The sequence below is a fragment of the Filicampus tigris genome, chromosome 9 (genome assembly GCF_054856515.1).
Source record: "Filicampus tigris isolate MCC_2025a chromosome 9, RoL_Ftig_1.0, whole genome shotgun sequence".
Taxonomy (NCBI): Eukaryota; Metazoa; Chordata; class Actinopteri; order Syngnathiformes; family Syngnathidae; genus Filicampus; species Filicampus tigris.
Window position 1 is genome coordinate 11,369,412 of NC_141225.1, and position 14,849 is coordinate 11,384,260.

Here is a 14,849-nt window from a genome sequence, read left to right on the forward strand (position 1 = left end):
TTTTGATGACACTCGAAAGTTGACTCAGCACTGTGTTAAATTTTGATGTCAGTGTGTGGTGATAGATTTTTTGTGAGATTTACTTTGATCACATTTGGGCCCATGGAAGCCCGGGGCACAGTAGCACAATCCAGACACAGGGTGGCACAGTTGGTTGGTTTGGGAGCACTGGCAAACCTCGTTGCAGTTGGGACCGAAGGTTCCAGGGAGGCAGGCTGACGTCGGAGTAAAAGCGACAGGTTGCCATGAATGTCTGCAATGCAGCCTCCAGGCGAAAGTGATCAAAACTCACTTTGCTCGCAGCCGTTGCCGGTGAGTCCCGCCGGGCAGCCGCACTCTCCTGACACGTGGTGGCAGGAAGTGCCCGGAGAACAGTTGCATCGCCGCATGCAGCCCGGCCCGAAAGAACCTGGCAGACAGGCTGCAAACAAGCAAATTATTTGCTTTTTCTAAAAAGACACTAATTTAAAGATTTGATTGTCCTTTATTGTCATTTTAAAATACATTTCTTTATATTTGTCCTTACTTTATAGAAAACATTTAAATCAAAAATATAAAAATGAATACATGAGGTTCCTCATTGTTGTGTATTTTAAGTTTTAAATGCATTTATTTTACAATTAAAACCACAACTTAAAATGCATACTTTTTCTCATTTTACTTAATAATTTAAAAAGAAATTCATAATAAACAACCAGAAAACAATTTAATAATATTAAAATATAATTTTCTTTGTTATTATTCTATAATTATTATTAGTAGTCATAGTTGTATAGTAAGTAGTACTAGTAGTAGATGTGCTTTAAACTATTTTGTCTCATAGTCAAAACATGAAAATGCTTGACTTCATTTACTTCATAAGTAAAAACAACATTAAAAAATACTGAATACTCATTTCTTTTTGTTACAATTACATTTATTTTCCAAATAAAAAGTTGAAACTATAAAGATAGAGTCATATTTTCCATTTTTATTACTGTATTATGAATTAAAACACATCTATTTCATACTATCCAATATATTTATTTGTATTTTTTTGAAAAACAGTCAACATAAAAGTCAGTGTTAGCACAAAACTTTTAGCCTTCTGCTAGAAAGCAAAAAATAGTCAGGAAAAGCCCTACTAGAACACCTTTGGGGGGTTAATCAGAGGTACTTTAAACGGTGGCAGGTGTGCGCTGCTTCCTAACTGTATGAGATTTTGAATGCAGCGACATCCTCAGGTACAAGAGTGTAGCACACTTGTGCAGCCACTTTGTCTTAGTTTATTTTTACTTTCACTTTCGAAAAGATTTTTTTTTCACTTGAGTTGTATTTGATTATTGAGTTGTAAGATTGTAATTCGGTGAGTCTACATGTTCCTCAGTAACATGCATTTCTGTCATGTGGCATCCATTCATCTGCGTGAGACTTTTTCCTTTGCAGTACCTTTGTCACAGTGTTTTCCTCTCCAGCCGGGCGGGCACTGACAGTCACCCGTGACGTGATGGCACGACGCTCCGCGCGCACACTGACACCTCCCCTCGCACCCGAGCCCAAAGGTACCCGGCTCACATGCTGCAAGTGCAAGTGAAAGTCACAAAAGCCACACAACAGACACGCCAAAGAAAAAAAAAAAAAAAAAAAAAACGTGGGTCAGACGCTCACGATAGTGGCAGCGTTCTCCCGTCCAGCCGCCGGCGCAGCTGCAGCGTCCCGTCCGTCTGTCACACCGGCCGCCGTTCTCACACTCGCACTCGCGCTGGCAGTCGGCCCCGAAGCGTCCCGCCGCGCACTCTGTGTGGAAAAACACATAACGCACGAGTCGCTGATGACAAAATGCAGACGGCAGTAATCACGGCGCGTTCATCGGGTTCCTGCTGACAGTTGCAAAATGTTCTCAGATAGGAATTTTCACTTGGACTGAACATGTGGACATGGCACACGGATCACACGCAAGCTCTGGATATTAGCTTAGGAAAATATAAAAAATGATAATTATTGCAGAGCATTGTTATATACAATAACTTTTTGGAACCGATAAGTGTTATGTCATATTAATGTATTATTTTATTTATTAACGACTAATCTACAAAGTTGCCTGAGGTCATTGTTTTAAATATCACTTTATTTGTTATTTTCATTTATATTTATTTATTCACTTTTTGAAAAACTTTTGACCTTGATTTCTTTTTTGTTCTAAATTATTTTCCCTTTTATTTTTTTTATAATTCATTTATTGTTATTTTTGTTTTAAATGCATTGTTATTACATAGTATCTTTTTAACTGTTTAGTTTTTAAATATATCCTTTTATTGTGATTTATTTTATTAATGATTTTTTTAAATGTTCTACTTTTTTAATAATACTGTACAACAAATCAATACCAGTGAGCAGTGATATTTTTTATTTTATTTGTAATTATTTTAATGTGTTACTTGGCTTTAAATATATTTCTGTCATTGAAATGAGCCTTTTCTGAAAAGAACACTATAGATATTGAATGATATGGAACCCAAGTCTGATCGGGGTTACCTTATTTTTCACACTTGTGTAACACTTCAACTTAAATCATCATCCGTACAGTCGATGCAGATTTTATGACCGCCACAGTTTGACCCTGATTAATTTTGCTTTATATTATTTCCTATTGGAAAAACTGGTCTGCCTTGGAATTTTCGCAGTACTGTATTTCTTTTGGCCCACCTCCCAACTTGTTGCACATGTGCCAGTTAAATAAGTAGCAACTCATATTAAAAAGTGTAATAAGGAACAACTGCTCGTAAATTTTAACCGCGCAAGAACGCACACTGAGTCGAGTAATGAGCTGAGCTGGAGGAGGTTCTGGTGGTTGTTGCGGAGCGCAGCCACACTTGTTCGACGTCTAAAGTTCATCCAGTCGACTGGATGACCGCCAAACATCTCCAAATAAAATGGAAATAAATCTCACATCTATTTGGAGACTTCCTCTTACCCAGTTCACAGGCGGTTCCAGTCCAGCCACTGGAACAGGAACACTTTCCGCTGCTTGTATCGCACGTGGCTCCATTCTGACATAAGCAGCGGTACCGACAGTCGGCGCCGTAGAACCCCGCCGGGCATTCTGGGAAGAAAACTCCCAGCTGTTACTGAACCATTGTAGTGGGAAGGAAATACTACTAGGCTGCTTGCTCTAACTAACATTAAAGCTAAAGCTAATGTTAAAGCTAAAGCTTAAGACGCAGGCAAGTTGTCAACGCCCTCTGATCGGTGTTGGCAGTTACCTTGAAAAAGTAACTTAGTACTTTACTGATTATGTGACTTTAAAAGTAACATAGTCACTTCACTGATTCCATGATTAGTTATTTTATTTTATTTTATGGTTACATTCAGCAGTTGTCGACAACCAAGCTTAACAGAGGATTGACATTAGGTTTTGCTAATAATTCATTGGAAGTGAATTTTTAACCGTGACTTTTAAGTATAAAGTAAAGAGTCTTTAAGGATTTCACTAAACATAAATATTTGATTAAGGCAGCCTGTTTTGCCCTGACATAAGTGTTAATATTGTTATGGCAAAACTTAACATTTATAATGCACATTGTGTTTAAATATAATGATTATCATTTGGGAACCTCATACAGTCACACAGGGTCTTTCCCTTTAAGCTTGATTGTGCTCCGATCCATATATATATATTTTTTTTTTCATTTGACGCACTGGTAGTGTCTTTAAAGCTAGATAACACTTCGTCACCAGTACAGGGTGTCCAAGGTACCTTAGTATTTTCTTTAACTGATCCAAACTCAAAATAGTGACTGGATTTCCAGCTTGAAAATAAGAATCTCTTTCCTTCCGCCTTTACTATTTTTTATGAGGTCGAAATGTGACACAACGCATATGTGATGTCAGTCTCCAAAGCTGGAATGCTAAACTTTGAAGTCACAGAATGCTTCACTTCAAACTATAACATTGTAGTTCCCCTTTCGTATGTATTCTATAATGCACAGTTCTTTCTGTGTCTTTATCAAAGAAAGGGGTATGCTCCTGTATTTTCTTATTTGTTAATTATTCATGTACACTGAAAAATACCGGTATTTGATTGTGTACATAATGTAACTGTATGTACAGTGCGTACGTGCGCTCACCTTGTGCGCAGTCGGGTCCGCTCCAGCCTGGTGCGCACGCGCACAGCCCGCTGGACGGGTGGCAGACGCCGTCGTTGCGGCAACGGCAGGTCAAGTTACAGCCGTCGCCGTAGAAACCGCTGGGGCATGCTGCCAATGAGAAAGAAGATGGTTACCTCCTCATGAACTTTGGTTATTAATATGGGGCAAATGCACTTTGGTAAATGATACACATGATAGAACAAGGAAATATTGGATATGTTCAATTCCAGCCATGAACCGAATTTTTTTATAAAATACCCCAGAATGAAAAAGTGAGATTTTTTTTCTACAAATGTATTGAAAAAAAACCCAAACGTTTTCACCTTCTATCACGTTCTCGCACCCAAAAATTGATTACCGTAGATATCTCAAAATCTACATACAATACATTATAGTAACAAAGTGAGAAATGGGGTTTTGAAAATGTTTTCAAATATAAATTTAATATGTTTTCAGACATTTTTAAAACTACAAAAAGTATTCATCTTCCTTCACTTTTTTGTCACAGCTCCATCCCAGAAATGATTAAATGTATATTTTATTCAAACATTTGTGAGATGTTAGCAAATTTATTAAAAAATAAAACATTTTGACACATCTTTCACAATTTATTTCCTTATGTGACAACCTCCATCCCCAATTTAATAACATTTATATTTTCCTTCAAAATACCACATAAAATACCCCATGAAGTAAAAACATTTTTGTTGTTCTTGAAAATTTAATCAAAATGTAACCCTTGCAAATTGGAAAATCTTCACCAACTTCAAAGTTTTCACATTTTGTCATGACAACTACTTTCCCAGGTGGATTAAATTCACATTTTATAATTAATATACAATATCATCATGAAATATTTAGGAACAATTACTTTTTTAATTTTGCAATTTTTTTTTTAAACACTTGGGGAAAAAAATGTGGGATGTTGACAAAATATTGAGCAGTCTTCATTTGATCTTATGTTACAGTTGCATACCAAAATTGATTAAATTATTTTCTCTCTAAAACACTACACAGAATGCCCTGCAAAAACAATGGGAAAATGCATTTTTTAATTAAAAAAATTAAATAAAGCACTTTCCAATCATTTTAAAAGGATTAAAACGTCTTAACCACGCATCACTTTTTCCACATTTTGTTATGTGACACCCATATACCAAAATAGATTACATTTTTTTTCAATATTGTAAAATCAAATAATGACAAAGTGAAAAAATGGTTCAAAAGACTGGCAACTAAAATAATAATAATAAGGATAAAACAAGCACTGAATCAATTGTAAATTAAAACCCATTTAATCCAATGTAAATGAATTTTAAAAGTGAAGGGCTGTGAATACCTTTCTTAGGCGAGTGTACAAGTTGTGCATTGCACAGGTTTTAGATGTTGTACACGTTGTGTTGCTTCACTCACTTTGGTTGCAGAACGGTCCAATCCAGCCACTGGGACACGAACACAGCCCGCTGACCGCGTCGCAGCGGCCACCATTATGACATGCACACTTCTTCTGACAGTCCAGTCCAAAGAAGCCCTGAGGACACGCTGAGACATATTGTACAATGATTGACATGTACGCTCTGCACATTTCAAGGAGTAAAAATGCCAAGTGAGTCTCTCACGCTTTTCGCAGAATGTTCCCGTCCATCCCACTTGGCAAGTGCAAGCGCCGCTCACGTGGTCGCACAGCGCCTGATTGTCACACTGACATCGACGACGACAACCCAGACCAAACTTTCCCGCTGGACACTCTGACAAATAACACATTTTGTATAGATTTGTCGCGGTTTATGCATGGTTACAATAAGACATTTGTACTGAGTATGTTAAAATTGATGTCAGGTGTCAGTAATGATTCAGCTAAGGCTGAGGAACATAAACATACAACGTAAAAACATGGTGGCACATGACGGTGGGGAGTCTGTACCAACATAAATTAATATCATCTTTATTACTGTTCAAGGACCTTCTTTGTGACCTGTGGCAAAATGCAAACCACATATTCGGACCAGGGTTATAATCGTTTATTATTTTTCATTATAGCTAGTTTTCGTGGCGTTTTGACTTTCATATTTTATATTCAGTTAGTTTTTAGTGGAGTTTATATCTTTCAGAAAAATAAATTGGCTTTAGTTTGGTTTTTAGTCATTTTAGTATTAGATTTAGTTTTTCTAAATAAATGAAGTATTTGTCAAGTGCAAGATAAATAAAACGTCACTGTATTATGTGATAAAATAAACTACAATTTAAAAACAACTGTTTGACCTTCCTTCTTCTGAATAGACATACAGCAATAAGGAAATCATACATTTAAAATTAAAAGCTAATGTATGACATTAACTGACAACGACAAAAACAAAGGATATTTTTTCTAGAATCATAGTTTGTATTAGTTATTTTTAAAAACGTAATACGTAGTTTCAGTTAGACTTTGCTTTTTAAAAGCATTTTCGTTTTTACTTTATTTCGTCAACTAAAATGTTTTATTGATTTTAGTTGTAGTTATTTTGCTCGTTTTTGTGTACTCTAATAACCTCGATACGGACACACACAAGATTGTGCGGCGACCTTATGAAATGCGAAGTGCAGCAAAGTAGAACAACATACTGCACAACAACTGGAGACGTTTGAGGGAGGACTGGCTGACTCCAAAGTAAATTGTATCACCAGAATCCAGATCATATTTAACATAGTAGTCAACTATAGTAAGACTCCACACTGCAATTCCTCAGAGAGGCTCTGGGTAGGTTCTGCTGTTTTGGTTAGCAACAGGGTTAAATGGGCATCAAGTCAACAATGTTCGTGGTAGCACGTACTCTCATGGCACTGTGTCCCGGTGTAACCAGCCTCGCAGTTGCACTGGCCTGTCACCGCATCACAGCTGCCGTCTCCATTTTGACAGTCGCAGCTCTCCACGCAGTCCATCCCCCAGTGCCCTGTGTCGCACACTGCCGCCAAAAAAAAAAAAAAAAAAACTGTCAACAACCTCTTGAGTTGTATTTAATTTATTTTTTTGGAGGGGGTGCTACCTTTCCTGCAGTTGTGGCCAGTCCAGCCAGGAGCACAGATGCATCGCCCGCTCACCGCGTCACAACGGGCGTTGTTCTCGCACACGCATTTCATCTGGCAACCTCGACCGAAACGGCCGCTTGGGCATGCTGAGGAGAGAACATCACAATGCACACGTCACATGACAGCTTTTTAGATGTGGGTGTCAACTTGCTGTGACATTTTGTTTTTTGATATTTAAATGAAAAACATCTTGAGCCACAATAATAGCCTTTCAGCCTATGTAAAATATTTGTAGGAAAAAGAGCAATAAGAACAATAGTGAAAGGCATTACAATGGACGCATGCTTGACTTGAATATAAAGTTAACCAAATAATTTGTAAATTTGTTTGCTTCTCTAAAGTTAATAAAACAACACTGAAACAGAAATAATAAAACACACAAATGTTTAAAAACGAAATACATAAAAACAATTGAGATTTTCATGATATTCTTTTGTTTTATAGATTTTAAGTCTCATGTTATAGTGGAACATATTTTTTCACTGATAAATGCAAAATGCATAGAAAAAGATAAGATCTGAAATAGAATACTATTTTGAAAATGCTTTTTATAAAATATCATTGTTTTAATTTATTGCCTATAAAATAAATCAGTGTTTTAGCATACACACTAATGTGTATGTAAGTATATGTTTTTATCATCAAGCATTCCCAAGCCTTGGAATTTTGTGGTGCAACCTCTTGAATGCAGAGGGTATTTCGATGTTCTGTATTTTTTATATGCATTTATTTTTTGGTATTTTCATGAGAGCATTAGCAAAGCCACGGTACTCACAGCTGAGGCAGAGTGTTCCAATGAAGCCGGGGGCACAGTTACACGAGCCATTGTGTTTATCACACATGCCGCCATTCTCACAAACGGGACAGATTTCTGAACAGCCCACACCCCAAAATCCCTCCGGACACACTGTGGAAAAAAAGAAAAAGGATTATGAAAAATGTATTATTGCTGTAGACAAGGTGACATCATAGTGTTCAACTTGATCCGCTAACCTTTGTCACAACGCGCCCCAGAAGTGCCGGCAGGACACCTGCACTGTCCCGTTGCTTTGTCACAGGCGGCACCGCTGCAGTTACACGGATGTACGCAGCCGGATCCAAAGCTTCCTTCGGGGCAGTCTGACAGACGGCACGGGGGACGGCTTGATTACTCTCAAAACTCAGTGGTGTGAAGTAACTAAGTAAAAAATACTTTGTTACTGCGCTTAAGTCGATTTTTTTTTCTCTAATGATATTTTACTTTGACTCTTACTGAATCATTTTCTACTTCTCACAATGTCAATATAGCCATTTTGTCACTTCTGTCGACTGAAAATGACATCACAACTGCTCAGGGCTCAGGTATACGACCAATCACTGCTGATCTGTTTTCTGAAGCTGAGCTGTGATTGGTCGTTACCTGAGCCCTGAGCATTGTGATGTCATTTTCAGTCGACAGAAGTGACAAAATGGCCGCCCCCTTAGATGGCTAAAAAGGGGTGGATTAATTCTTATTCCACAAATGCAATAGTTATCAGAATGACGTGTTTCAACTAGTGAGCCTGCTGGGAACATATTCTTGAAAAAAATATCTTTAGGTTTATTTCCCCATTCAAGAGATTTTTATTATTTTTTTTATGTTATTATTTTATTTTATGTCAGCTGTAAGAATTTGTGGCGAATGCAGTAGTGTCTTGTGTGAGCCTAAAACCACTAACTACTACACTATGTGCAATCTGAAAAAAACAAAAAAAAACAGGAGTGGTGCAGTTTTTAAATTATCATTAATCAATTCATTTTTTTATGTTGTTTTGGTTTGCTCAAACAGAACCTGTTGTTAGTTCAATTCTGATGATACTATCAGAACTGCGTTTACATCAAAGTTGTTTCCAGCTATTGTTTTTCCTCTCAGTACAAGCTCTAAGCAAGTTTGCAAAGAAGACGGGTATTGAATATAATGGACAGAAAAGATATCATTTCAATTTTTACTTTTATACTTAAGTACATTTCAGAGTCTGTAATTTATTTATTTTTTTACACTTAGTTAAGCAAAGTAATTAACTTCTACTAGGGTATTTTTTTTATGTTCTTCTACTGACTAAATAGAGAGTGTGAGTTTACCACCTCTGTCAACATTCAAGTGAACGTTAATCGTGTCCCACCCACCTTGTTCGCAACTGTCACCATGACGACCCGGCGGGCACTTTCGTTTGCACTCCCCGCTCACGTGGTCACATGACACACCGGTCGGGCACGCGCACTTCTTCTCACAGCTGTTGCCGTATGTGCCCGGGCTGCATTCTGTAGTGGGGAAAACACAGCTGCTCACATGTGGAAGAAAGTAGTGTATGACATATTTTCTTTCAACAAAATGCTCACCTTCCTTGCAGGTGTCGCCTCGGTAACCGGGTTTGCACACACACGTGCCGTAACGACGATGACACTCCACAGTGTTGTGTTGGATGCATTGGCATTCCTCGGAGCAGCCGGCACCGAAAGTCCACTTGGGACAAGCTGGAAGAGCAAAATCACACTGTGACATAGAATATAATAAGGCCTTTAAGTTGCACGCCCCCCTTCAAGATCCTGAATGAGGCGGAGCTCATATCAATTGAAGCTTGAACTTAACTAAACTGCAATCACATGTTTGGGCATTAACAACATGGGTGCCACACTGAAAGCGACAGGTGAGGAGGGTGAAGGGTCTGCGCACAAAACTAGCTGTGGTGCCTCAAGCATGTGGACATTTTTTACAAGAAAAAAAATTGATCAGTAGCACGGTCACTTGCAAAATGAGCAAATCTAACCTAACATATAATAAAAGTCAAATTGTATGCATGTCTTTCAGAAATGGCATCTGCTGAGGATAGCAGATGAACAGGCTAAAGCAGGGATGGGCAACTTACCGGTAAATGCTGGAAGGGGCCACAATTGTTCATCAGTTCACATAGGACCATGTACTTAGATGTATGAGAAAAATGCTGTTCTAAATATGGACAAAATACATCCTTCTTAATCTTTTTTTTGATTATGCATTTTTTCAGTGCAGGTATGAAAGATCCACTAACTCAACAAAAAAGTGAAGAAACAACTAAATAACCACATACTATATTTTTTCCCCAGTACAAAGGGCTTTCTTGCATAAAATTTACCATTCAAGGACGGCACAAATTTCAGAACAAAACATAAGCGCATTGAATAACTATCTATGACGTCATCGATGAATCGAATGTCAACTTGCCCATCATCACCTAAATGTGACAACAAAGAAACTCAAGTCTTTAGACTTCAATATCTCAGTTGTAGAAACCTTCAAAATCGTAACACACATGGCGCACCCCCTCTCTAAAATACATGTGCTGTCAGGTTAAGTTGATCTTACGGAGGTGGCAGAAGCGTCCATAAAGTCCGGGGTCACACAGGCAGGCTCCATAGGTGCGATGACAGCGTCCGTTATTGGCGCAGTTACACTTTTTGTGGCACTGTTTGCCGTAGAAGCCCTTCGGACAGCCTGCACACAGAAACAAAAATCATTGAATTGTGTTTTTCCCGAGGGGCGAATTAATGAAGGTACAGCTCACCGTCCTGGCACAACTCCCCGCTGACGCCCGGCGGGCAGCGACAGCTCCCGGTGATGGGATCACAGTTGGCGCCGTTCTTACACTTACAGGGGAAGGAGCAGTTTTGACCAAAATAGTTTTCGGGACACGCTGTGGCAGTGAAAACACAACAGAGGTTCTCACTGGAACATTTCAAACAAAGGTCCATTTTTGTTGCAATCACAAGAAAATGCATAGCTTTACAGTATTCGTGCGTGTGTGTGTGTGTGTGTGTGTGTGTGTGTGTGTGTGTGTGTGTGTTCGCACTCTGGTTGCAGATCATTCCCGTCCACCCGTCGGGACAATCACAGCCGTTCTTCCAGGCGTTACACTTTCCTCCGTTGGAACAGTCATCACACGTCAGACTGCAGTCATTCCCGAAAGTGTTGTCCAAACACACTGCAAGTCACCAATCAACAGACTTTGGTAAAGTCGCGACATTTGAACTTCCGCTGACACTCTGGAGATGTTAAACAGCAACACAAAATAGAGCCTTTGCCTTCCTGCTGCTGTTACTGTCAGGGCGCGTTAGCCTCAGCATTCCTGTGTGCGAGGCGGCTACAGTTTGTACCGACATGAGAAAGAGGTGCGCTAATTGAACCCCGCTGAGATTTCGTGGAGTCACATCAGTGTTGGAGAGGGGTGCGTGGCTTAAACGTTTTACAAAGGTTGCCACTTTTTATACAGACCAATGCTGTGCAAAGTTTGAAGTCAATGATTGTTCTACAAGTGGGGCTCTATTTTCATGCCCAGCGCAAGTCTGGTGCGAGACAAGGCGTAAATCTGCTCACGGGATGGCTAGACTTTGTTTTAATATTATTGCAGACGCACACAGCTCAGCACAATTTAAAATTTTGCACCGTTGTGGGTGTGAACACAGCCGATTCGATCCGCCACCAAGAGAAGCGGCTCCTCTCAATGCCTTTAAAATTGCCACGCAAGAGTACTTAAGATGGCGCGAGAAGAAACTGAAGAGGGGAGCGTTTTGATATAACAGTCACGGTCGCGGCTTAGCCGAAGCTCAATAACTCGGGAAATACGCACCAAACTTCTCCGACAGGTTGCTCTCGGCCCTCAGCTCGCCCTCGTCGTCCTCGTAGTCGTCGAAGCGCTCAAGAGGTTGGCTGTAGTCGTGCAGCAAGGTGAGCTGGGGGCGAATCAGAGGCAGCTCGGCGACGCCTCCGCTGTACACGGCCTCGACTGCGTTGTCCAGAACTGCGAGGGAGGAAGAGTTCGGGTCGTGTCTGACGTGCCGCCGGGGATATTGGCACTCGGCCACACTTTGATAGAAAGCACTCACGGATGCAGGAGAAGCGGTCCTCATCCAGACGGAATCCTCGTCTGCAAAAGCACTGGTAGGAGCCGCCGTTGTTTTGACACGTGTGATCACAACCGCCGTTAGCTGACAGACACTCGTTGATATCTAAACAACAAGAGAGAACATTATACCTGTCAAGTTGCTCTTAAACCACAAACACATACAACAGATTGTTCGATTTAATTTGTGTATTAATATTGGTACATTTTTGGGCATACGAGGAAGATTACTTTCTTTTGTATGAATGGGTGTATACATCGTGGGAAGAAAATCATATGGATGGAGAAAAAAAAAAGATGTATCGTTTAAAATAATAATCATTAAACATACCTACACTTGTGCACCTACTTTCTCTCCAATTACCACCCTCCTTATCTAACCAATCTACCTTCCTATCCTACCCACCTACTGTATCTACCTGCCTGCCTGCCTACATTGTACTGTATAGTTAAAGTGGAAGTCAACCCAAAACATTCTCTTGACAATAATATGTTCTATGTGCCTCCATTAGTCTAAACACGGCAATATTGCCTTTGTGGAATATGAGGTAAGTAGCCAAATCCACCTATTTTTATCCACCTCATGGGGCGGCCATTTTGTCACTTTCTCTCGACTGAAAATGACATCACAGTTGCTCGGGGCTCTGGTAACGACCAGAGCCCCGAGCAACTGTGATGTCATTTTCAGTCGAGAGAAAGTGACAAAATGGCCGCCGGTGGACAAAAATGCGTAGATTTTACTGCTTAACTCATATTGCGCAAACGTAATATTAATCGAAATGTCGTGTTTAGACTTGTGGGGCTACATAGAACATAATATTGTAAAGAAAAATTTGGGGGTTGACTTTTTTCCCTTTAAAACAATGACAATACTAACTAATAAACATTGAGCTTGCTTACCAAAAAATAGTGTGGCTGTGAACTTATTTTTGTAGTTCTATTAACTTTTGTTAGAAAACTACAATTTGCAAGCTGCAATAGAGAATAATTGAGTTGCTGTAACACAAAGCTTGTAAGTACCTTGTAACTTGCAAACATCCAACCTTTTAAGTTCTGGAAAACTCAACTCAAAACGTTTTGAGTTCTGCTAATTTATTTGGGATTACAGTGTACCTATCTATCTTTAACTGTTCCAGCTTTGCAAGGGCTTAAGTTCAATCAGATCATCTTCCAAGTTCTTGTAGAATAAATATTGTGTCTAGAGTCTAAATGACCATTGCATGAATGTAAAAGTGAGAAAGACAAATGGAATATTGCTTCTTTTTTGTAAATGTGTGGAATTTTAAACATACCGTCACAGCTGCATCCATCCGAGCTGAGGCGATAGCCTGCTGAGCAGTAGCACTCGTAGCCTCCGGGAGAGTTGGCGCAGTTCTGCTGGCAGCAGGAGCTCCGCTGGCCACACTCATCCACGTCTGCCAAACACAACACAAACACGGAGCCCAAATTTTACGATCTGCTTCCTTGAAGCATTTAAAAAAAAAAAAGAAATAATGCTAATCGTGCAGTATGAGAAGCCAAATGTGGGTCAAGCGAACAAGGGGAAGTGAGTAAATCTTGATGATATAAAAACAAAGGAAATGCTTTTGAAAGAAAGCTGCATCGATTATCATACTCGATATCAAACCTGGAATTAGGTTTCTTGTCAGAGCTCCAACACCAACTCTAAACTGTTGCTTTGCAAACTATACAGAATTATTTTTCTTTGTCAAAGCGAAAACTCCAATGATTTTGAACGACATCCAACCCAGGGTGGTCCAGGTGGCTGAGGTCATATAAAATTAGAAACTTTCTTCTGTGTGTGAGGCTTACAAAATAATTGATGTAATGCAGCAAGGTAAGGCGTTACAACACCCATACATTCTATACATTTAAAAAATACTCTCTAATTATATGCATTTGAACCTTTCAGAACTTTAAAAGTATACAATTTAAATCCAAAAATAAGTACAGTCCATCCCTGCATACTGACAGTTCGGCACCCATGGATTTGCATATTGGCTGATTATTTTTTTTTAATGTCATTAAATTGTTTGATTAATTCGCAAACTTTTCTACTCCAGCACTTAAAAAATGTTTGCGTTGTTATTCACAGAAATGAATACATACTATACATAACCACAGTACATAAACTGTTCGGGAGAACAGCTACCATAAAAACCACTAGCAAATACAATTAATTTATCGAATATTTACACAGGTCTTATGTTATCTTACCAACACAAGTTTTAAGGTCGTCATGAAGGCGGTAACCTTGGTTACAGGCGCAAACCGGGCCGCTGTTGGAATGCTGGCAGTGGTGCGAGCATCCGCCATTGTTGTTCTCACAGCTGTTCACGATCTCCATCTCGATTCCTTTGAAAATAGCCAGCGTATTCATATAGTCGTCATGGCGTGACATTTATGTTTCATGTGAAGGCAAAACTCACTGTAACATTGTTTGCCGTCTGATCCCAGCTCGTAGGCGGCGTTACAAACGCAAGTGAAGGAGCCAGGCGTGTTGTGGCAGCCGTGAGCGCAGTTGGCTTTTTCCGTCTGACACTCGTCAATATCTAAGACAAAGAACAAGGAATCGCTTGGTAAAATGCCATTTATTTCGGATTTTATAATTAAATCAGCCAAGCGACCACTTGAATCTTGAAAGACAATGGTAATAAGTCGACATGAAAGATTTTGCAACCCAGCCGATTTATATAATATTGTAATGTAGATGCCCGCTATAAAGTGGAAGTCAACCCAAACATATTTTTTTCAAGAA

At 39.4% G+C, this 14,849-nt stretch overlaps 1 protein-coding gene across 2 annotated transcripts in view; it reads right to left on the minus strand.

Moving 5' to 3' along the window:
• The window catches only part of megf6b (multiple EGF-like-domains 6b), a 62,120-nt gene that overhangs the window by 4,542 nt on the left and 42,729 nt on the right, over window positions 1-14,849 (minus strand). Inside the window, exons 9-30 of one of the 2 annotated variants that reach the window (XM_086041916.1) lie at window positions 14,521-14,643; window positions 14,309-14,446; window positions 13,384-13,506; window positions 12,075-12,197; window positions 11,819-11,989; window positions 11,042-11,173; window positions 10,757-10,885; window positions 10,558-10,686; window positions 9,555-9,689; window positions 9,342-9,476; window positions 8,190-8,315; window positions 7,972-8,103; window positions 7,154-7,282; window positions 6,941-7,072; window positions 5,747-5,875; window positions 5,541-5,669; window positions 4,107-4,235; window positions 2,954-3,082; window positions 1,648-1,776; window positions 1,429-1,557; window positions 293-421; window positions 84-215 (exon numbers count right to left, since the gene is read on the minus strand). In XM_086041916.1, coding sequence (XP_085898042.1) covers window positions 84-215; window positions 293-421; window positions 1,429-1,557; window positions 1,648-1,776; window positions 2,954-3,082; window positions 4,107-4,235; window positions 5,541-5,669; window positions 5,747-5,875; window positions 6,941-7,072; window positions 7,154-7,282; window positions 7,972-8,103; window positions 8,190-8,315; window positions 9,342-9,476; window positions 9,555-9,689; window positions 10,558-10,686; window positions 10,757-10,885; window positions 11,042-11,173; window positions 11,819-11,989; window positions 12,075-12,197; window positions 13,384-13,506; window positions 14,309-14,446; window positions 14,521-14,643 — 2,892 coding nt within the window. The remainder of the gene's footprint in view (window positions 1-83; window positions 216-292; window positions 422-1,428; window positions 1,558-1,647; window positions 1,777-2,953; window positions 3,083-4,106; window positions 4,236-5,540; window positions 5,670-5,746; window positions 5,876-6,940; window positions 7,073-7,153; window positions 7,283-7,971; window positions 8,104-8,189; window positions 8,316-9,341; window positions 9,477-9,554; window positions 9,690-10,557; window positions 10,687-10,756; window positions 10,886-11,041; window positions 11,174-11,818; window positions 11,990-12,074; window positions 12,198-13,383; window positions 13,507-14,308; window positions 14,447-14,520; window positions 14,644-14,849) is intronic. The other variant, XM_086041917.1, reaches the window with a different exon arrangement.